At 52.2% G+C, this 21,309-nt stretch overlaps 2 protein-coding genes across 55 annotated transcripts; both read right to left on the bottom strand.

The window, feature by feature from the left end:
* Nucleotides 1–527: 527 nt before the first annotated feature.
* MBD1 (methyl-CpG binding domain protein 1) lies at nt 528–13,478 on the bottom strand. 50 transcript variants are annotated; one of them, XM_055102697.1, is made up of 18 exons: nt 13,044–13,321; nt 11,564–11,698; nt 8,768–8,882; nt 8,510–8,676; nt 8,340–8,422; nt 8,056–8,096; nt 7,513–7,659; nt 7,278–7,406; nt 7,048–7,122; nt 6,807–6,923; nt 6,655–6,723; nt 5,864–6,031; nt 5,242–5,541; nt 5,012–5,149; nt 4,502–4,633; nt 4,356–4,417; nt 3,148–3,219; nt 1,356–1,493 (listed from the first exon to the last, which is right to left on the bottom strand). In XM_055102697.1, the coding sequence occupies exons 2-17, from the start codon at nt 11,671–11,673 to the stop codon at nt 3,180–3,182; spliced, it is 1,893 nt and encodes a 630-aa protein (XP_054958672.1). In that variant the 5' UTR covers nt 11,674–11,698; nt 13,044–13,321; the 3' UTR covers nt 1,356–1,493; nt 3,148–3,179. The 50 variants fall into 50 exon arrangements, with proteins under 50 accessions (XP_014197822.1, XP_054958667.1, XP_014197824.1 ...); XM_055102696.1 differs by having other exon boundaries at nt 1,365–1,500; XM_014342336.4 differs by lacking the exon at nt 3,148–3,219 and having other exon boundaries at nt 528–1,500; nt 13,044–13,478.
* A 549-nt stretch (nt 13,479–14,027) lies between these two features.
* CXXC1 (CXXC finger protein 1) lies at nt 14,028–19,958 on the bottom strand. 5 transcript variants are annotated; one of them, XM_034943715.3, is made up of 16 exons: nt 19,279–19,523; nt 19,115–19,200; nt 18,432–18,550; nt 18,231–18,331; nt 17,714–17,949; nt 17,441–17,620; nt 17,017–17,043; nt 16,694–16,939; nt 16,412–16,531; nt 16,070–16,254; nt 15,578–15,785; nt 15,389–15,499; nt 15,198–15,247; nt 14,947–15,043; nt 14,536–14,688; nt 14,028–14,420 (listed from the first exon to the last, which is right to left on the bottom strand). In XM_034943715.3, the coding sequence occupies exons 2-16, from the start codon at nt 19,115–19,117 to the stop codon at nt 14,274–14,276; spliced, it is 1,983 nt and encodes a 660-aa protein (XP_034799606.1). In that variant the 5' UTR covers nt 19,118–19,200; nt 19,279–19,523; the 3' UTR covers nt 14,028–14,273. The 5 variants fall into 5 exon arrangements, with proteins under 5 accessions (XP_034799606.1, XP_054958400.1, XP_008950833.1 ...); XM_055102425.2 differs by having other exon boundaries at nt 16,424–16,531; nt 19,279–19,521; XM_008952585.3 differs by lacking the exon at nt 19,115–19,200 and having other exon boundaries at nt 16,424–16,531; nt 19,279–19,958.
* Nucleotides 19,959–21,309: the final 1,351 nt, after the last annotated feature.

Genomic DNA, 21,309 nt, shown 5'->3' on the forward strand with positions numbered 1-21,309 from the left:
ATTTCTGAGGCGATGGGGTAAACCGACCCTTGGCGACACCCGGCCGCACTCGAACGTCCTAGGTCGTCGAGCCCCGCCCTCACCCTGGGCGAGCTCCGAAATTTAACCCCGGTTCGGTTTTGCCTGTTTTACCACTATTTGAAGAGGGGGACTCAGCTTCCCTCTGACCCTAGCCCAAGTACTGGGGTTTGCGCCGGACGAAGACCACGCCCCAGGGCGGCCAGGCCAGGGGTGATGGGTGACGGGCGGTGCCTCCAGGGCCCCGGTGGGTGACTGTGGCTGGGAACTACGGGCTTTCTCGCCCCGGCGCCCCCTGGCGGACCCACCAGCAGGTTGAAGGTGTCCGGCCAGTGCTGAGCACCAAGAGCCTCAGCCTTCAGCCAACCCCCCGCCCCCGCGGCCTAAGTAAGTGAATCGCTCAGGGTCCTTGGAAAGAAGTGACCTTGATCTTCCCACCCACTATCCCAGTTTCTCAGAGGCAGTCAACACTTCCCACCAAACCACTCCCAAAAGAAACACTAAGCATGTAAGTGGGACAATAAAAATTTAAAAATAATTTTAAAATAGAACAGCTTAGAGATAGAAACTAAATTATTTCCAATTCCTACTGTGCCCCAAACAAGGTTCACAAAAGGGCTGTCCTCCCAACAATTTTCTGAATTCTATATATTCAGCATTAAATTCCATGATAAAGTTGGAAATCCATTCACCATTTGTAATACGTATTGATGCATTTAATAAAATTGCATGGGCCGTATCTTTTGCATTTCTGTATCCTAGTATTAAGTACAGTGCCTACCACAGGCCAGGTTCTCAATACTTGAATAAATGACACAAAAATAGCCAGGACCAGCAAGTTTTTTCTGGGTGGGCTTCATAGAATCTCTGTACTTGCTGGAATCACCATGAAATCCATGGTCTTCAGCTTTGCATTTTCAGCAACATAGTTATATTGAGTTATCCTCAGGTGAGCAGTGAGACCCTTGGGAGCGGATTCATGGTAGGGTGGCTTTGTAATGTGTCACCTTGGTGAGGCTATGTTTCCCGGAACTCTCTTCCAGTAAGACGGGCCACAAGAGACATTTTGCTTGATAACCGGAGGGCGGAAGTGAAGCAGCAGCATATTGTTTTTACACTTGGAAGGTTGGTGCTGGGGCACCAGGCGTTGTTGCAGTTCACACATTGCCATGTATCTGCTAGATCACCTCGTTGGTGTGGGCAGTAGTCAGGCCTGCAGCCAGGCCTGCAGCTGCTCCACCTTCCCCAGGATCATCCTTTCAGCTTCTCTAATTCCTGGGCCAGATGCATATTTAACTCTGTGAGGAAGGGCACCAGCTTCTTCTGCAGGACACCCACATCATCGAAGCTGGAGTTGGTGAGAGACTGACATGGGTTCCAGGCCATCCTCGTGGGTTCCAGCTCGTGCTCGTGGGCTCCACTGTGTCCTCGGTCTCCCACACTTTACATCCATCTTCCCTTCCCGAGTGCCTGCCCTGCAGACTTCAAGCTCCAGCATTAGATGCAAAGACAACAGCCTTACAGAGACTGTTTAACCAGCTCCCACAATGGCATGCGGTCAGATCCCTATAATAAATCCCTTAAAATACATATATACATAATCTTTATCTTAGTGGTTCTGCTCCTCTGATTGTACCCTAACATAAATGGTCAGCAGAAGCTTAACTCATGAGTCTAAATGTCAATCAAATAAATTTCATATAGATCATTGTCAAAATTACCAGAATACTGGGGTTGGGTGGTTGGTTCCTGGGGGAAACAAAGCAGTATCAGTCTATCCAGTCTTGACTAGGGCTGAACTAGTTAGGATGGAATAAAGGAAGGGGTGGGGAAGGTGGCAGAGGCTGGACTGTATGAGACAGAACTGGGAAATGGCTAATCCATGTCTGAATTACTTAAAGCTGCAGGGCTGGGACTAGGGTAAGGCAAGGGAGGCACACAGGATACAAAGTTTAAGGAGGCACTCACTCAGTCCTGGCCCTGTAAAGCTGGCTAACAAATTACAGGTCTAATCTTTTTGGCACTTTATGGATGAAGAATTGGGAGAGAGTGAGGTAGGGCTGAGCCAAGACTGGCTCTTGGGCAGGACTCGAAGCAGGAATTCAGCCTCCTAGAACACATTCAGGCTGAGGGCAGGAGCCAAGCACAAAGGTGATCACAGGGCAGGAGATGCACGTTGTCAGGAAAGATGAGCCAGGCTGGCAGCTTTAGTTACAAAGACTGCTCTGGCTGAAGAGGGGGAGTCAGGGTAACAAGCAAAATGGACAGCAGCCAGTGGGGAGATATATCCTGTAGGGTTTGAGGAATCCTATGCAGCACCTGGGGTCTGCAGGAAACCCAGTTTCTGTATGAACAGATGCTCTGACAAGGTGACCCCATCTACATTGAGCCTTGGCACTCCCTAAACCATGCTAGAGACAGGAATATAAGGGATTTATTATAGTAATTATAGTAATCTGTGTTTTCAAGGTCACCGAAAACTCCTGTTAGTGCATACAGGATTACAGGTTACAGTTTAGTGGAGTAAAGACCAAGGGCTTTAAAAGCTGGGTTTGAGTCTAGGCTCTACTAACACCAGCTGTTCGACATTGGACAAATTAATGAGTCTCAGTTTTCCCATCCACATAAACGGACAAAATCAATGTCTTCCCAAAAAGATTATTTTAAGGATTAAATAAACTGGGTCCACAGAGGAACACACCAAATAGCAGTTCCTTTCCTTATTTATTCAATTACATTTTCAATTGCTATCTCCCTGAGGAAGTATGTAGAGACACTGCCAGGTCTCATCCAGAAGCCACTTACAATTACTCATGAACATGGCTTGTTTAGGTTGTTTTGTGGTGGCTTTAATTATATTACCTTTCTCCAACCCAGCTCCCCCACCCTTAAAATCCAACTTCTTATACTCAGGCTCTTGGGGAGAAGATGCACCAACTTTCTACTCTTTCTCTTCCTTTCCCGCTTACTTCTTCTAGAAGCTCAAAGTACTCTTAGGCCTGCTCTTCTGGTTTGGTAGTAGGTTTTTCCTCCTAGGGTTGATTCACACACAAGCCCTGGCAACCAATCTAGGGTCCAGCCCCTAGTAGATCAGTGTTGTCTCTCATAAAGCCAGTCTGCAAATATCACCTTGAATCCTACAGTCTGTAGAAGCCTCCAGTCTACTGCTTTCTAGCTCCAGGTTTTTTAAGGTCTTTGGACCTAGGGAAAAGGGAGCAGGTCTGTATGTTGAATGAGGTTTGCTATGTGCGCAATGGAGCATTACAAAACCATTTCCTACTATTCTGTGTCCTCCATCCACTTCCCCTTAATTATCCTTTATCTTTTTTTATATCTTCTAAAAACTACCATTATAGACAGCTTGTACATAGTCAGATTATAAGCTCCCTGAAGGTAGGTATCCTGTGTCTCCCGAAGGGTAAGCTTTGCAGGGCTCATTGTCCTCAATGCTGTGCACCCAACAGGAACTCAATCAATACTTCTGTAATTGGCCAAGTATAGATGAAAGGGTTTCTAGCCTGGTGGGCTGGTTTGTAGGAGCAAAGGAATCCAAGTGCTTAGGCCAATAGTTTACATCGCCAGTGTCTGGGGCTCTATGCAGGGTCTGTCAATATTCTGCAGGAGCCAGCATTCCTCTGTCCTCCCAACCACCCTAGTCCTTACAGGCATCTACCCTTTGTTCTATGCCAGGACTACAGGGACAGTTCTGCAAGGCATCTGAAGTTAATAACCTCAATAGGCTCAGGAAAGGCTCAAGAGATCCAGCCCAAGCCCTTCCACAGAGGCCGCTCCAGGAAGTGCAGGGCAACCAGGGATCACACAACTACGTGTGAACCCAGCTCACAAACCCAGCTCGGAACCCAGATTTCCTGCCCATACCACTGCCCAGGCAAGCCCAGCAGCATTTCTCTGATACACATTGCTCAATGTCAGGCAACAACCCACCCAGAGGTCTCCTGGAGACTCTAAAGGCCTTCAAGACCCAAATGATTATCCTCTGAATAAGAATTTATATATTAAAGCTGACCCCTATAGAAATTCCTTAGGAAAATAGGGACCAGACTCCCTATCTTTTTCTTTCAAATCTCATGATAGAGTACCAAGTCTTTCCCCTACCCCCGAAGGAGAGTCCTAACCTGGAATGCTATTGGGCTGGATCTCAGGAGAAATCTCTAGGGTCCTACACACATGCCCCTCATTAATTGTGATCAGCATAGTGGGTATGGGCCTTTACCTCCCACCACACCATGCCAAACTGCCGGCTATACTTTCAAAACTCAGGGCCCACATCTGGCCAACACCCACTCCTTCCCCACCCCTCACTGTGTGGGGCACACCTTGGCAACCAGACTGCTGTATCTCGGAAGCGGGTTCCACCCAGGCTGAAAATCTCCGTGATCTAGAGAAGAATTAACACCATGGTCAATGTGGTTCTTGGGGCTACAGCAGGGTCAGGGCAGGGTGGGGCATCCCCAGCACTGACCACGGGTGTGCCAGCCCCTCCTGCCTCTTCCTCTGGGGCCAATTTGGAGGCAGAATCATCCTTGTTCTCCTCCTTGTCCTCCTCAGGGTCAGGTGGCTCTTGCTTCACAGAAGGCAGGCCTGGGTCTACTGCCTGGGAGAAGTAGGAAACAGGCAACCATTAGAAGGGCAGAGTTCACCTGAGGAAAGTCTCTATCAGCCAACCCCTCACTGTGCTGACAAATCCTACTTCCGTCACATTTCAACACAGAAAGTCCATCTCTCTGCCTATAAAGCTTTCCCATTCCCATTCCTCACTGACCTCCGTTTTTCTGTTAGCTGGATAGCAAAGCGGGCAAAGCTAGTTGCCTGTGGGAGGTAGGGTGTCTGTTAGACAGGCGGGGTAATTCTGCAGAAACGTCGCAATCAGCACATCTATTGCTCTGCTCAAGAGAACCATCATGGCTCATCATCACTCTGCTTACAGACCACTCCGCTACGGCACCAACAGAACATCCATCACTGCCCCCACCTTGCTAGGGCAGCCAGGCACCAATACGGGAGAAGTCAGGACAGCTGTGCCTGGTGTCCACTCGTCCTGGGTATCCGCCTTCTCTTGCTTCACCTGGGGTAAGGCCACAACCCAACTCAGGCCAGAGCACTGGGCCTCCTGCGTGAGGGAGGATTGCAGCAGACTTGGTCTCAGCTCCCTGGCATGCGGCTGGGTGAGGCTGGGAAGGCAGGACAGGGTAGGGCCCTCACCTGCAACAGGGCTTCTGTGGAAGCTGCAACAGGGCCCGGCACCTGCACAGGACTGCTTGCGCCTTCCCGTAAAAACACAAGGTCAGTGCCAGGCGGGGGCAGCACAAAGCCACCACCTGCTTCCTGCTTCGTTGGAGCCTGGGTATGGTCTGGTTGGGCTGTGCGTGTAGCCAAGGTGGGCTTCAAGGTAGGGCCAAGATGGTGCCGTCGGGCAGAGCTGGGCCTCTTTCGACGACGGTAAGGTGGGGGCGATCCTGCCCCATCCTCAGACTCTGACCAGACACTGGGCAGCAGCCGCTTCTATGGGGAAAGATAGGGTGCTATGGCTACCTGGTGTCCTGACCAATCACATCCACCCTGCCCGGCTCCACATGCCTGCTAATCTCCCATCAGTCCCAGCACGGAATCTGCTTACATATGAGCCCTTCATCATTGAGCCTGCTAGTCTCCTATTAGCAACACCAATGCCACCTAGACTCATTAAGCCAAGAACAATGTCTGTTAATCCTCAACCAAAGCTACTGCCCCACCCACCCACCTACCAAGCCTGCCCACCACTTCCAGGCACTGGGGCGCCTGGCCCAACCTATCCCGTCCACCTGACCCTTCCTGCCCCACCCACCATGGCAAACTGCAGGCATTGGCGCCAACGACACTTCTGGCGCTTCTGGTTGCTGCCCCCGAATTTGGGCTTGTCGCAGCAGAAGTCGCAGCGGCCACAGTCCATCCGCCGTAGGCAGGCTGCACAGGCCCCGCACTTGCGGTTCTGCCGGCGGTTCGTGTAGGGCTGCTGGGGTGGGGGGAATGGGTGGTGCTGTCAACTAGGACTAGGAGAGGCCATCCTCAACGCCTATTCCAGTGCTGGTCCTGGTGCTCCTCTAGCCCCATAAGACGGAGCTACTTGCATACTAGTCTCAGCCTCCTGACTCCCCACTAGTCACTCCTCAGCATTCGCTAGTTCAACATTGGCCACTATCACTGTGCCAGCTGGCCCTCGATACCATTAGGACTGTGGCTGCTCCACTACAGTATCCACTGCTGTATTTCCTAGGCCACCACTAGCTACCAAGAAAATGTCTCTGACCCCCATTTCCAGCAACATTTTGATAACTCTCTATTAGCTCCCATCACTGTGCCTACTCTGTCGCTCATCCTAGGTGAACCCCAGTCACTGTGCTAGCTGCTCCTCTGTCAATCCCCACATCAGCTACCAGAGTGTTGGTATATGCGACATGAAGCACTGTCATGCACCTGCTGACCCCGTATTAGTCCTCCATTATCTACTCATCCCATCCTAGGACCCATTATTGTGCCTTGCTGTTCCCCAATAGGCTCATTCCAGCATCTGCTTCTTTGAAGTTAACCAAGCGTCCTGAGAGTCTAGGCTTATCCAGGTAGGGTGGGGCCACTCACTAGCTCGTCCTCGTCTACACAGTAATAGATGAACTCGGCAGGTGGCGAGGGGGCCAGGGCTCTGGGGTGCTGTAGAGGCAAATGGGGTGGGGTCAGGGCAGGTACTGGGTAAGGTCAGGGTTGTGCCTTCCCTCCACCCACTGGGGCCTCACCGGCTCTGTGGGCTCTGGGGACTGTGATGCGGGTGGTGGAGGCAGTGGCTGGGCTCCGGGGCGCCGCCTGGCAGCCATCTTGGAGTCACAGCCTCCCTTGCGGCGGGCATGTTTACCCTGGGAAAGATCAGAAAGGGTGGTTTCAGCTTCGTGGCACCAGGCAGACACAGAAACTCCCCACACCCTAAGTGCAGAAAGCATGCATGGGACAGGCAGACAGAGGGTGGCGTGAGGCACTCACAGTTGGGGGAGCCACAGCCAGGGGAGTGCGTCGCTGACATCTCTGATGACGGCGACGCAGGCGGTGAGCAAGGTGCTGGCAGACAGAGGCAGGTAGGCGGGGCCAGAAAGGCGAGCATAGGGTTAGGCAGAAAAGAAAGACATGAGGTAGGCAAGGCCAGGTTGAAAGGAAGCAGAGGCAGCGACGATTTTAACAGCAGAATGAGCTCTGCTCCCTCCGGCCCAACTCACCCGTAGGCAACGTCGCTGGACACATTTCCACTGGCGCCTGAGACCAGGGCGGGGAGGGCGAAGGCAGATGGGGCAATGGCCACAATCCTCTTGGGTCTGACAGCCCCGGCATACTCCACACCCTCGGCTCTGTTGGCGGGGGGCAGGTGGGAGGAGAGGCATGAAGCATGGGGCCAAGCCCATGGGGGCCAGGGGCTGAGGTGAGCCTTGGGCTCTTTCCACTTGCCCAACTCACCCTTTCCACAATCCGGAGGCAGCGTCTCCGTTCACACTTGCAGAACAGCCCCGATGCCACATCATGGGGCAGCTGCAGGAGGCAGGTGGAGCAGGCCCCACAGTCTTCTGTTACCTGGCAGGCTGCACACTCCCCACAGCCCACACGCTGCCAGGAATGGTAGGGACGAGATCACGGGCCTGCTCCAGAAGCACTGGTCCTCCCATGTCTACTGACCCTACATCAGCTGGCATCACCATGAATTTTAGTCCCCCATTAGCCTCATCACCGTATCTGAGAAGGTCTGGTTAGTCACCATCACTGAGGCCATTAGTATGTCTACTGGTCCCCTGTTAACTTCATCACTGTGTCTACTGATGCACTAATGGTAATGGGGATTAATTACCCCATTAATTCCCATTATTGTGTCTGCTGACCTATGGAGAGCACCCTATAAAATGACTCTTCATCCTGTGGACCCATCATCATCCCTTCAGACTCTACCAGCTCCATCACATCCTGCTCCCACTGCAGAGTTGTGAAGAGGAAGCAGGTTGTGCTTACCTTAAACATTCTCTGTTCCCGGTTGAAGGCAATTCTCTGTGCTGTGGGGAGGAAGAGGGAAGAAGAAAAGTGGAAAGGAAGCAACAGACATCTGACTTCACTCACTGCCTGTGCCCTGACTTCCACTATTCAACCTCTACCTATGCCTGCTATCTCCAATATCCAACCTCCAACCATGCCAGTAGCCTCTGTCCTGACATCCACATTCAACCCCCAGCCTAGCATGACACTGAACCTGCTCCAGCTCCTATCTCCCGATGCCCCATCCTCTGGAGGCCACTCACCTCGACAGTCTTTGCACAACGTTTTGAGCCGCTGCCTTTGGGTGCCATCCCCTGAGAAGCTGATTCCACAGTTCTCACAGCACCTGGGATGGGAAAGGCAGGTGTGGGGCTCCAAGAGCACCCCCAATCACAACCCTCACCCATCTGGCTCACCTTAGACCAACACTCACCCAGGAGCAGGGAATGAAGCTGGGGCTGTGTCAGTGTCAGCCTTGGTCTCATCCCTCGGGGCCTCCTTCCTGACCTCACCACTCTGGGGTCCAACCTGACGTTTCCGAGTCTTGGCTGGCCTTGAAGGCTTCTTTCGCTTCTTGCTGGCAACCGCCACGGGATGGGCCTGGAAAGTAAGGGAAGGAGGAATATGGGTCAGTGGTTGGGTGTTGGGTGGCACATCCACCCCTACCTAGGTATCTCATGTTGTGAAGTACCTTGGGGGCTGGATAGCACAAGATGCCTTGTTTGAAGTCGAAGAGGGTGAGATCACACGCAGGGCCCAGGTATCGAGTCAGCTCAACTTTGCTTCGGATCCTGTCTCCTGTGGGGCTAGGGATGGGCCATGATGGGTTAGCACCCAGGTGGAGCCAATGCCATTTCACTCATACAACCTTTTGACAGGGCTGGCAGGATACAGGAGGCAGCCTGGAATTGGCTTGTGAGCCCTGCCCAGCCCCACCTCAACTAACCTTGAAAACATAAAAAAATTAATATAAATACCAACACATATAGAAACATTAGAAACAATATAAATGTAAACAGATGAACATATTTACAACATATAATACTAGTAATACTGGAACTATTTCATGTAAGTAAAAATAAACACAAATAGGAACACAAATATATTATATTTGTGTTATATATATATAACACAAATATAACATATAAATGTTAGCATTATGTACCAAGTATATAATCAAGTAAAGAAAACACAAATATGTTTTAAAAACATATAAACAAATGCAACTACATACAAATTAAAGTATAAGTAATTGATTTTGGGACCCCCATGGGTTTCTTGCATTTTTGTATGCCCTGCAAGAGAGACAACGATTGTCCTTTTTGATAAACTATCTTTCCAAGGATGTTTGTAAAGCAAACAACCTTGGAAGATAAGAGATAGGGTCTCCTTCCATAGAAGGAAGGGAAAGTATACTTTTTCCAAAGGGAAAGCATACTTACTGTCTTAATATTATTAAAAAAAACCTGATTCTCTAAGCTCACAGTTCTTTTCCTATAATAATACAACCCTCTTCACGTCATGCTGTAGGAATTGGGATTCAGAAACTGGCACAAAAATAGTAATACAGTAATTCCCCCTCTCGTGCAGGGGATACATCCCAAGTTCCCCAGTGGATGCCTGAAACCGTGGATAGTACCAAACCCTAATGTAATATGTACTGTGTTTTTTCTATCTGATAACTGAGATGGTTACTGTGTGACTAACAGGCAGGTTGTGTCTAGAACATGGATATGGATATGGATATGGACAAAGAGATGATTCACCTCTCGAGCAGGACTGAGCGGGATGGTGTGAGATTTCATCACGCTACTCAAAACGACACACAATTCAAAACTAATGAATTGTTTATTTCTAAAATTTTCCATTTAATATTTTTGGATGGTGGTTGACTGTAGGTAACTAAAGTTGTGGAAAATGAAATTGCAGATAAGGGGGAGACTACTGTATTCTGGATCCTGCAACTGTTGTAATAAACTGTCTTTGATCTGTAACCCAGGAGTCTTACCCCTCCTACCAGCATCTACAAAATTCTGACAAATTCACTATTATCTTGTCCTAAGAATGAAATCTCAGGTTCTTTACAGTTCTTGACAACTGCACTTTTAAGTTTTGAAAGTTTTATACAAGTACATAAATATGTGAATAAATTATAACTAAATATAAACAAAAAGTAATTTGTAATTTGATATTTACCTGGAAAGATAGCAGCTTAGATTTAAAAAATCAGAAAGAATATAGAAACTTAATAATGTTTCTTAAACACATGTAAATGCTTATAAACATCTATGTTGACTCTCATTAGTTATGGTAGTTACGTTCTACAAAGCTGTCATGAACATTGAATACAAAACCATTGCTCCTAGAAGAAATACAGGGTTAGGTTCCTGAGAGCATCTGAACTTTTGTTTTGTGTGTGTTTCTGTTTAAACACACATTACTTAATACATTTTTTTTTACAAATGATTATTTGCATGGTCTTTGAATGACTCAAACCAGGGGATTTGGAGGCCGTATGTGTTCTGTAAGGTTTTTTGCCAATATTCTTGTTTAACGAGCCAATCTCATTGACATTGAAAACCACTCTTCCACACAACCCCTTTCCTGTACAACACTTAACAGGTATTTTTAAAATTCTTCGGAAGACTCCTGATCAGCAGAACCTGCATTGCATGCAGGTTTAACATGTTTCATGCCATGTCGCCTTTTGAAATGTGCAAGTCAGCCAGCACTAGCTGATATAACCTTAATATTTTCCTAACCCAGGGTAACATGACTTTGGCTTTCCTCAACAATGCTGTCAACTATGCTTTATTGATCGTCATTTCATGAACCCACCAATGTAGCTGCTTTCTCATCTCTTACATAGCTTCAAGACTATAAATGCTTTCTGTACTTTCTGAAGCAGCTTTGTGCACATATTGGCAAATTTCCTTCTTTTTCTGGTTGTACCATAATTCTGATGCATAACATTGAACTTACAGCCAACAGCATTGTAACTCAGATAACCAGCAAAGTTTATCTGCCTTGTATTTTCTCCATAAAGCACGACATAAGTCTTCTCACACTCAGAACACTAAACAGCACCTCAGCACTATGCTTGGGGACCATTTTAAAAAGCAAAATCACCAAAAAGTACAAAAATTAGAAAAATGTGACACTAAACACACCACGAAAAGGACACCTGTTTACAGTATTAAAGCTGAAAAGGGCTCCTTCAGCCTCAGCTAGAAATACACGCATTGAGTGACAGTTTCTCACTGCTCTGTACATATTCTTGAATAATCACAAATGCACTGTGAGTAGTGACTTTTAAGTTACAAATAAATTTTATTAAGTAGGTGAAATTGCAAACATAAAATCCGCTAATAAGGATTAACTGTATGTGCATAATTTAAACTTCATCCATAAATTTAACCACACCATTTGATTTTACCAGAATCAGGCTCTACCCCACTCCTGACTCTGCCCACTACCCACCCAGTACCTCTGGTAATAGGTGTCTGAGCGTCCACAGGTGGCCCCTGACTTGCGAAAGACTTCGCGGCGCTTCCAGCCAGGGCCCAGGGCCGGGCAGTCCAGCCAGTCCTCAGCCATGGAGGCCACAGGAAGCAGCAGTAGCCTGAAAGGGGGTGGAAGGGATGAGGGAAACTGAGGCTCTAGGAAGGGACAAAACTGTGCCCCAGGCCACACAAATCACTGGTATCCATTAGTGCTTGCCCAAGCCCTAAGACCTGCCACAGGCAACCAGCCCATATATGGAAAAGAAACCCCTCATATTCTCACCCCATTCTTTCCTATTCTGGGCCTAGGATATCATCATTCCTCAACCCAAGGATCCCTGTTTCTTATTCTCAGTGTCCTAATCCCCTACTCCTCTCTATTCTCAGACTGACAACCCATCATTTCTCCTCACTGCCAATCCAGAAACTTTTCATCCTTCCCCCTCATTCCTCCCTGTCACTGACCTAAGGGCCTCTATCCCTCTATTTTATCACCCCAAAACCCCCATAGTCCCCATCCTCAGTCCCAAAGGGCCCCATTTCTCTTGCCCTCACTACTTGACTTCAGTAGTCTCTCATTCCCCCCTTCCTTGACCCAGGAGTTCCTAATTTCCCTCCTTCAGTGTTTTAACCACTCCATTCCTTCTCTGCCTGATGTCCTCTTATCCTGCTACCTCAGTGTTACAACCTCGACTTCCTCTGCGAGACACAACTGCTCCAACCCATAGCCTGAACAGCCCCTCATCTTTTCCATTCCTCACACTGGAAGCCTCCCATGCCTCCCCTTCCTCAGCCCAAGACCTCCCCCCTTATTTTTCTTCTCCTTCAATGTTCTGACCCACAATTTCTCCCTAGTCTGAGCTCCCAAACCTTCCTCTACAGCCAAAAAGTTCCCCACTTCTCCTCCTTACTGTTCTCATCCTCCATTCCTCCCTTACCATCCAGAGAGACCCTAATTTCTCCCCTCAGCATTCCGAACCCTCCTCCATTCTCTCTGTTCTTGTCCCGGGATCATGCCATCCCTAACTGTCACCATTCTGATCCCCTACTGCTCCTCGTCCTCTATATGGGGCCTCCTATTCCTCCCTTTCAGCATTCCAAAGCCTCTATTTCTCCTGTCATCAGCCTGAGGGCCCCTCATTTCTCCCTCTCAGAGTTCTGAACCCCCATTTCTCTCTCAACTTCAGATGCCCCGATGTCTCCCTTTAGCGTTCTGATCTCCACCATTCCTCTCCGTCCTCGTCCCAGGATCCCGACACTCCTACCTGTCAGAGTTCAGAGCTGCATTCCTTCCCGTCCTCAGCCTAAATCCCCCCATTTCTCCTCGTCAGTATTCCGACGCCGCCATTCCTCCCCCTTATCGGCCTGAGGGCCCTTCATTCCTCCCCGTCAGCGTTCTGAGCCACAATTCCTTCCCATCCTCCGCCTGAGCGCTCTCCACGTCCAGCCCCAAGGCTGTCTCACCAGTTTGGCACCAGGCCGGTATCTTCCGCCACTCTAGGCCCGTGGACCCATGGCGAGGGTCCCTCCTGCACCTCCCGCCTCGCCCTCCTCCCCTTCCTCCTCCTCCGCGGCCGCCTCCTCTGAAGCGGTAGCTGTCGCCTCCGCGGCTGTTCGTTGCTCCCGGAACCGGAAGTCCGCTGCCTGCCTCTCGGGCTCCGCCTCTGGCTAAGCACCTGCGCACTATTGCCTCGACGTCGCGTGCCCTTAATAGGGAGGCTCCCGCGCCTACGGGCCGGCGCTCCGCAGCGGTGCGCGCGCCCCCCTGCCGAGAGCCAGTTGCATCTGCGTGCTGACGTTCAACGACAGCTAACCCCTTCGAGGGACTGGCAGTTGCGGCTCTCCTCGCTGCCCATCTAGCTGGCGCATGCGCTTTCCAGCCTCAACCTGAAGGGAAGTGGTCGGGGAGGGCTTGCGCCTGCGCCCTCCCTTCCCTCCCGCGGTCTCCACAGCGGATACCGAACGCGGCAAGGAAGCTGCTTCGCGCCTGCGCACTCCCTGGCCCTGCCGGCGCTCTCCTCTCCCACCTCTCGCTGGGGTCTATCCTGTGTTCGCGGGTCCCTCCGAACATCAACCCCAGGGGGGGTCGTGTCCCGCTCCCTCCTCCCCGCCGAACAGCTGTGGGAGCGCGCGGGGCGGGGAAAGGGGCGGTGCCACACCGCAGGTAAACTGAGGCACGCGGGAGGGCGCGCCCCTGCAGGAGGCGGATCCCCAACGTGGGGCTTGTGGGGAAAAGGCGGGGCCTGGCGTCCACAGCGGACGACAGCTCTGGGTGGGAGACAGGAGCATGCGTGGGCGGTGTCACCACACTGAAGGCGCGCTGCGTAGACCCTCTGCCCGTGGGAGGCTGGGAATGTGGGTCCCTGGGCTCTCCCGGGGTGCAGGCGCCCCCCATCTTATCCAGAAGTCTGGAACAGTTGCAACCGCAGCAATGTGGAGACAGCTTCCTTGGTTTCTTCAAAATTTTATTAACAAAACCCAGGGAGAGGAGGCAAGGATGAGTGGACTCCGCAGCCCCACCAGGCACTGAACATGTCGACGGGGACAGTCCCTCTGATAAAGGCAGATGGGCGGTCAACCGGTGGATGGGCACAGGGAGAACCGGAGAAACAGATGAGTGGAGGAACGGACACACGGGCACTGGGCGGCTCCCCCATCTGGAATGCAGGGTGTAAGGGGTCCGGGCCAGGAGGCTCAGCGGTCGGCACTGGAGCGCAGGTCGGTAGTGAGGGGATCGTGCTGGATCGTCTGGTGCAGCATCAGGGCCAGCAATCCCGCGCGGTTTGTCATGGCTGTGCGCACATTGCGCTCCTGCTCAAACAGCTCGTCCAGCTTGTACCACTGCCAAGGGAGCGGCAGGAGTCCTAAGCAGGAACACCTGCAGCCCCGCCTGCCCTCGGCCACGTCCGACATGGAAACCTACCACATGCAGCACCGAAACCGCACAGAAACCTACCACACGCACGCGCTCCAAATCCACTTCCGCACGCCGCAGCTTCTCCCAGCAGTAATGGCGATTGCACTGGCGCTTGGGCAGGCGGCAGAAGTCACCCGTGAGCTCAAAGACATCACGTACAAGGGGGCACCCGCATACCTCGTCAGCTGGCACCTGCAAGGAGGCCAGGTTGGGGGGATGAATAGCGGTGATAAGGGAGAATAGGAATGGGGGCTCAAGGAGGGAGAAGGAAAAGAATGGAGGGTTCAGGGAACGGTGAGGAGGCATGGAAAAGGAGGAATGGAGGGTAAAGCAGCAGGGAAGCTGAGAGGAAAAAGTGAAGGAAAAGTGAGGTGAGGAAGGAAGGGATGAATGTGGGACAGCGAGGCAGGGAGGAGGGGCAAAATGGGAGGAGCTGAGGGAAAACCTTACTTTGGGGTCCCGTGAGTGCTCGGGGCACAGCACCTGGAGCCGCTTACAGTATGTTTTGCTCTGAGGATTATACACATCACAGAAGAGTCGTGTGGCCCTGGGGATTTGGAGTAGAGAGGGTAGTAGAGGGAGGGAAGGGAGGTCCACCTGTCCTGGCTGGTGCCCGTATCCTGCCCCAGCTCCACACACATCCCACTTCTGACCCCCGCCTTAACCCCCCACCTCTCACTCTGCGTGGCACCCTCACTTACCCTTCAATGCGTGTGGGGTACATGGACCCAAAGGACGTCTGGCTCTCATACTGCGAGGGATGAGCACAAATGGAGGGAACTGTGGATGTGCGCTGCATGCCCTCCCAAGACACCACCCAGACAACAAATCTGTCCCCCACTGGCCCACTGATGTTCCCACATGGTCCGCCCCCTCAGTCTGACACCCCAACCTTGGCGTAGCAGCGCTCCATGTGGCGCAAGGCAACACGTGGGTTGATGGGGTGCCCACAGGAAACACAGAAGATCTGCAGGTCTGTGTCATCACTGTCACCCTCGTTGCTCTGCATGGAATGGAAGGAACAATAAGGCTGGGAATGACAAAGTACCGGCCCTGCTCTGCTGCGCCCCTGCTTGCTCACCTCCTCATCCTCGCGCACAGCCTGCTGCTTGGCACGTAGAATGATGGCCTCAAGCTCATGGAATCGGCGTTCCATTTCCTGAAGGCGAGTGCGGGCACTCTGCTGCTCTCGGCGAATGCGTTCGAGCAGCTTCTTGCCGTGCTCTTCAGCAATGCAAGGGCTCTGCTGCCACTGCTGGATGCGCTGGGGGAGGATCTCGTAGATGCGGCTGCAGGGAAGGTAGCAAGCAACAGAATGAGTGAGGTGATCAGTAAGTGAGAATGGCAAAATAGACGCAAATGGCAAAAGGAGAAGTAAATAGGTGACTGGCGGAATGGTGGCTGGATGGACACACGGGCAGGTGGGTGGGTGGGTGGGTAGGTGAATGGGTGAGTGGGTAGTGGCTGTTTGGTGACTGATGGATAGCTGATTGACTGGTAGACATACAGAAGGCTGTGGTCAGGCCCTACCATGCACTTCCTGACTCCCTTGAACCCCTCAGGAATGACTCACTTGGCTGCCAGCTTCATGCCACAGTCATCTGAGCAATACTTGGAGCTGGGCTGGGCGGGGCGCACACAGCCGGGCCCCAGGCACTGGGGCAGTGACGCAGGGTCCTTGGCATCAGCCCTCTCTGGGTGTTTCCATTTATCCTTGTGCTTCTGCTTCTGCCGATGCCGCTTGTATCGCTCCTCCTTCTGTTGAGCAAGACAAGTCAGGTCAGGGTGGAGTCAAAGTCAGCCCCAGACCCCAGACCCTTGCTCCATTCTAGCCCTTTCTGGCTCTTGCCCCATTCAGCCTCTGACCTCTGCCTCTCCCTCAACCCCACCCTCTGCCTTTCCACATCCATTTTACCCTCTCCATCACCTTCTTCTCAGACTTCTTCTCCCGACGCTTCACATGCTTCACTTTCACTGCCCTCTTCCGCAGCGCGGGGTCCAGGAATGGGGACTCTTCTGTGTCGCTCATCCAGGGCTGCAAGCAGGGCATGCACTGACCCACCTGCCCCACTCGTGACAACCCCACCACCTACTCATGTCCCATATCAGCCTTCCATACCCTCTGTCTCCTCATTAGGGATACTCTCTGCTTCTGTAACCTCCACCCTTCCACCAGTGGATGCTCCTGTCTGCTCACCAGGCCATGGTCATCAAAGGCCCCTGCACAGAAGTCCTGATACAGGTCAGGATCCAGAGGTAGGTCCTCATCTGAGAGTGGCTCAGGTGTGGCTGTAGCCTCAGGAGGCTCCTTGACTGTTGATGACGCCACTGCCCCCTCATCTTCACGGATGCGCCCTAACTTCTGTGATGGCTGTGGCTGCTGTTGGGTGGGCAGTGGCCGGCGGGGCCTTGGCAGGGACTCTGAGGGCGTCACTGGTGAGAGCTGCAGGGCAGAATCTCAGGACTGGCCCTGACCGCCCTGCCCGCATGCCCTGCCCCACCCTGGGGGGCTGGACTCACCGAGGAAGGGAAGTACTTGTACGATTCCTGTGCCGGCAGGAGGAAGGCCCAGGTCAGCCCCAGGTGGATGGAGGGCGGCCTTGCCCTAGCCCTACCCACCTGGCCTGGCCTTACCTCCCCAGACACACCTCCCCGCTACCCCTCATTGCCAGGAATGCTCAGCCCTGCCTGATCTGTACTGACATGCATGACCACATGAAAACACCTGGCCCCACTCTGTCTACCCAGGGTTGGTGGGGGTGTTCTGCCAGCCCAGCATACCAGGTCATGCCCCATTCATCTGGACATGACAGGCCCCTTCCCACCTGTCAGGATACAGTCAGGCCCAATCCCACCTGGTTTATCCATGCCTAGACTTAACTAACCATGCATGGACCCACCAGCTCTCCCACACCTGACCCTACCCAGCTCTGTCTATGCTCACCCGGGCCCGCAGCTGGCACTGGCGCAGCCGGCACTTCTGCCGGATCTTGTTGGGGCCCCCGAACTTCTTCATGTCCCGACAGAAATCACAGTGACCACAGTCCTCAGTGCGCCGACATGCCTCACACTCACCACACATGCGGGCTGACCGTTTGATCTGCTGCTGCTGCTGCTGGTGATGCTGCAGGAGGGGGCCCAGAACAGAAATCATGGACCCAGGCAGGGCTGAAACGGAACCACTTTACACATCCATTCACTTTATGCAGCCACTCACCTGGCTGGGTGTGGCCACCAAGGGCTGCGGAGAGGATTTGTGGGGCGAAGCAGAGCCCCGAGCAAGCATGGCCCCAACCCCTGTCCCTGACCCTGCCCGGCGCTGCAGGTCTGGATCAGGGACAGGCCTCTTGCGCCCTCCACCCTCATCCCGGGGCTCACTGCTGTCCCGCTCATTGCCATCCCGCTCCCGTGACTTCTTGTGCCGATAGCGAATCTCTAGCTTGGGGTCTTTCTCTGTGGGGCAGAGAGTAGGGCCAAAGTGAGTGAGCACTGGATGGCTTGAATGGTCCCAAAACCTCTTTCTTCCTCTTCGCTCCCTTACTGACCCACCCACCTACTCTGCACCCCTGTCCAGGGCAGAGCTGCCTCTTCCCGTGGGATATTCTATTACTCACAATGGAGCCCCATTCCAGCTCACCACAGACGTGTATCACTAATCCCCATAACGCCCCCTTGTGGCTCCTCCTCCTCCCTTGAAGCCCCACCTGCCTTCCCTGTCCATCCATGGCCCTCACCTCTGCACTCCCGACAGTACCACTCCCGGATGGCCTTGGCCATCTTCTCAGTGATCCGGATGCAGTCCCCATGGAACCACTCATTGCAGTTGTCACACCCGCTGCAAAGGATGGGGCAGGCGATGGAGATGTGAGGGGCGCGGCCCATCGGCCTCACCCCACCCTGCCAGTGTCAGCCCCGCCCATCTCTCCCGCGCTCACATCATGAAGCAGTTGATGTCCGGTTTGCGGCAGATGCAGTAGATGGGCGCATTCTCCCCATTCTCCGACTTGCTGTCCTCCCCGGCATCTGGAGGCTCTGGGTCTGAACCATCTCCCTCCTGCAGGACACCCCCATTACGGATCCTTAAACAACCCCCACCGTGGCGGCAAATCCCCCCATTACAACTCCACCATGGTCAGCAGGGATCCCCACTCTGCCTGCAGATTTCACATCGGGGCCCCCAAAAAACCTCTCCATCACAGTCCCCACTGACCCCCATCCCTTCCTCTGACATCCTATTACTCTGCTCCATACTTCCCATCACGCACCCACCGACACCCGCTCCCTGCGTCCACACTCGCTAATGGGTCATGGCGACCCTCCATCGTGGCGCCTCACAGACCCCGCGTAACTCACTGCGGACTTCCCATCGCGGTTCTCCACGCACCCCTCCCTGTTTATCTCATAGACCCACCTGGCACCCGCACCCACCCCCAGTCGCGGCTGTCCACGGATACCCGGACACGGACTCCTCGTCACGGCTCACTACAGACCACCCAATGTGACTCCTTACAACCCGCTTATCCCTCTGCCCTAAGAACCCCCGATCATGGTTTCCCACGGAACTGCCACACGGAGCCCCCACTAAACTTCTATTAAGGAGCCCCCCACCGTGGCTCACCATAGAACTCCCAGATGGTTCATCATTCTGCCCATAGACTCCCGCCGTTCAGTCCACAGACTCCGGTTATGGCTCACCACAGACCCCTGAGTCGGCCGACAGACCCCACTGTTGCCAACCGACCGACCTCCACCGCCGAACCCCTCCCTGGACCCGCTACTTACCATATCTCCGCTCCCGGCGCACTCCCTCACGACCCCCGCCAGCGACCCGCGAACCTGCACAAACCACTCGGCGGCGTCCCAGGCGGTTGCAAAGGCGCCCACAACTACTTCCGCTTCTAGTCACGCCTCCCAGGCAGCGTACTCCTATTGCGCAGGCCCCGTGCGTCGTCTCCGCTGCAAACCAGTAGGTGGCCGGCCTAGAGCCCCCAAGACCACTCAGGCGCCGCCATCTTGCTTATCGTATCCGTATGGTGGCCGAATCCATATGTTCGCCGGGAACATGGCCGCGCTCATATGTGGCTTTCCCGAGGGCGCCGCCACCTTGTCAGTAGAGTCCGTACGGCGGCTGCTTGTACGGCCTCGACGTACAGGCAACATGGCTGCACCTACTGCGTGACTTCCTCATAGATGCCGTCATCTTGGAATCCGATTCCGTAAGTGGGTCGAATTCCGTACGTTCCTAGGCGACACATGGCGGCGACCTAATTGCGGATTCTTCACGGGCGCCGCCATCTTGGTGGTTGATTCCGTACATTGGCCGTTTGTCAGGCATAGAGGTTCACAGGTAAAGTGACCGCTTCCGAAGCACGACCTGGATCAAGTTGTATTCATTCCTCCATTCAGTCTCTTTCCCCTTCCACATGTATTAGTGGGGCGTCGGCAGGCTGTGTGCCTTGCGGGGCGGAGGAAACCAGTTCCTCTGTCGTCTCCGACTTCACCTGCCACCACTCTTTCCGGCTTTTACTCCTCCCACTTGTCATTCTTCTGCCAGGCCTGGCACGGTTCGGCTTCTATTTATTTTATTTTTATTTAAAAACAATTCTTAAACTAATATCAAATCTTATTTTAGTTCTATAAGCTGCACAATAAGCCTAAACACAGTTTACTTATCCATTTATTTATTGTTTAGCATTTAGAACATTTTCAAATATTATTCTAAATAAAGTTGCAACGAACATTCTTAAACATAGATCTGTATGCTCATCCCTGATTATTTCTTGTGAAATGTGATATACAAATTTACAAATATACAAATGTGATATACCAGGTGTAACTCTGGTTAACAGCTGTAAGATGGAACCTGGAAGCCAGGCTTTATTTATTTATCTATTTATTTTATTTATTATTTATTATGTATTTATTTATTTATTTATTTTTATTTACTTATTTTTTGAGACGGAGTTTCGCTCTTGTTGCCCAGGCTGGAGTGCAATGGCGCGATCTCAGCTCACTGCAACCTCCGCCTCCCGGGTTCAAGCGATTATCCTGCCTCAGCCTTCCGAGTAGCTGGGATTACAAGCATGCACCACCATGCCCGTCTAATTTTTTTTGTATGTTTAGTAGAGATGGGGTTTCACCGTGTTGGCCAGGATGGTCTGGATCTCCCGACCTCAGGTGATCCGCCCGCCTCGGCCTCCCAAAGTGCCGGGATTACAGGCGTGAACCACCGCGTGCCCGACCCGCCTGGAAGCCATTCTATGGACTCCCTGCAAACTTGCAAAAAGGAAAACAAACAAAACAAAATTAAAACACAACAGGAACTTGCCTCGAACCTTTGAATTGGTCCAAACTGCAATGACCACACCGTCCTGGAAACCAGCTATATATTTCACTAGTGCTGCGTCTCCTGAACGACAACCAATGAACTGTGGACTGATGCCAGCCAGCCGCCTCCACCAATAATAATTTCTTTAAAAGAACTTGTGTAATCACCCTTAGCTTCCTTTTTCTTTTTCTTAAAAACTCCTTCTTCCCTTCCTATCTTTGGAGTACAATTTGACTTCGAGCTGAATCTGTGTCTCCTGAATTGCAGTTCCTAATGCCCCAATAAACTCCTGCATTGCAGCTTGGTCTCTTGCCTCTTCTTAGTTGACTCTCCTTAGAGATAAAATTCTAAAAGTAGAATTACTTTGTAATTGGCTATAAATATTGTAAGACATGTTCAAATTTATAGGAGGTCATTAGTTTGGACAGAGCTCCTGCTCTAGGCCCCACCAAAATGGAGTCACTCACGCTGAAGTTCCATGCCAC

This window comes from Pan paniscus, chromosome 17 (genome assembly GCF_029289425.2).
Source record: "Pan paniscus chromosome 17, NHGRI_mPanPan1-v2.0_pri, whole genome shotgun sequence".
In the NCBI taxonomy this organism is placed as follows: Eukaryota; Metazoa; Chordata; class Mammalia; order Primates; family Hominidae; genus Pan; species Pan paniscus.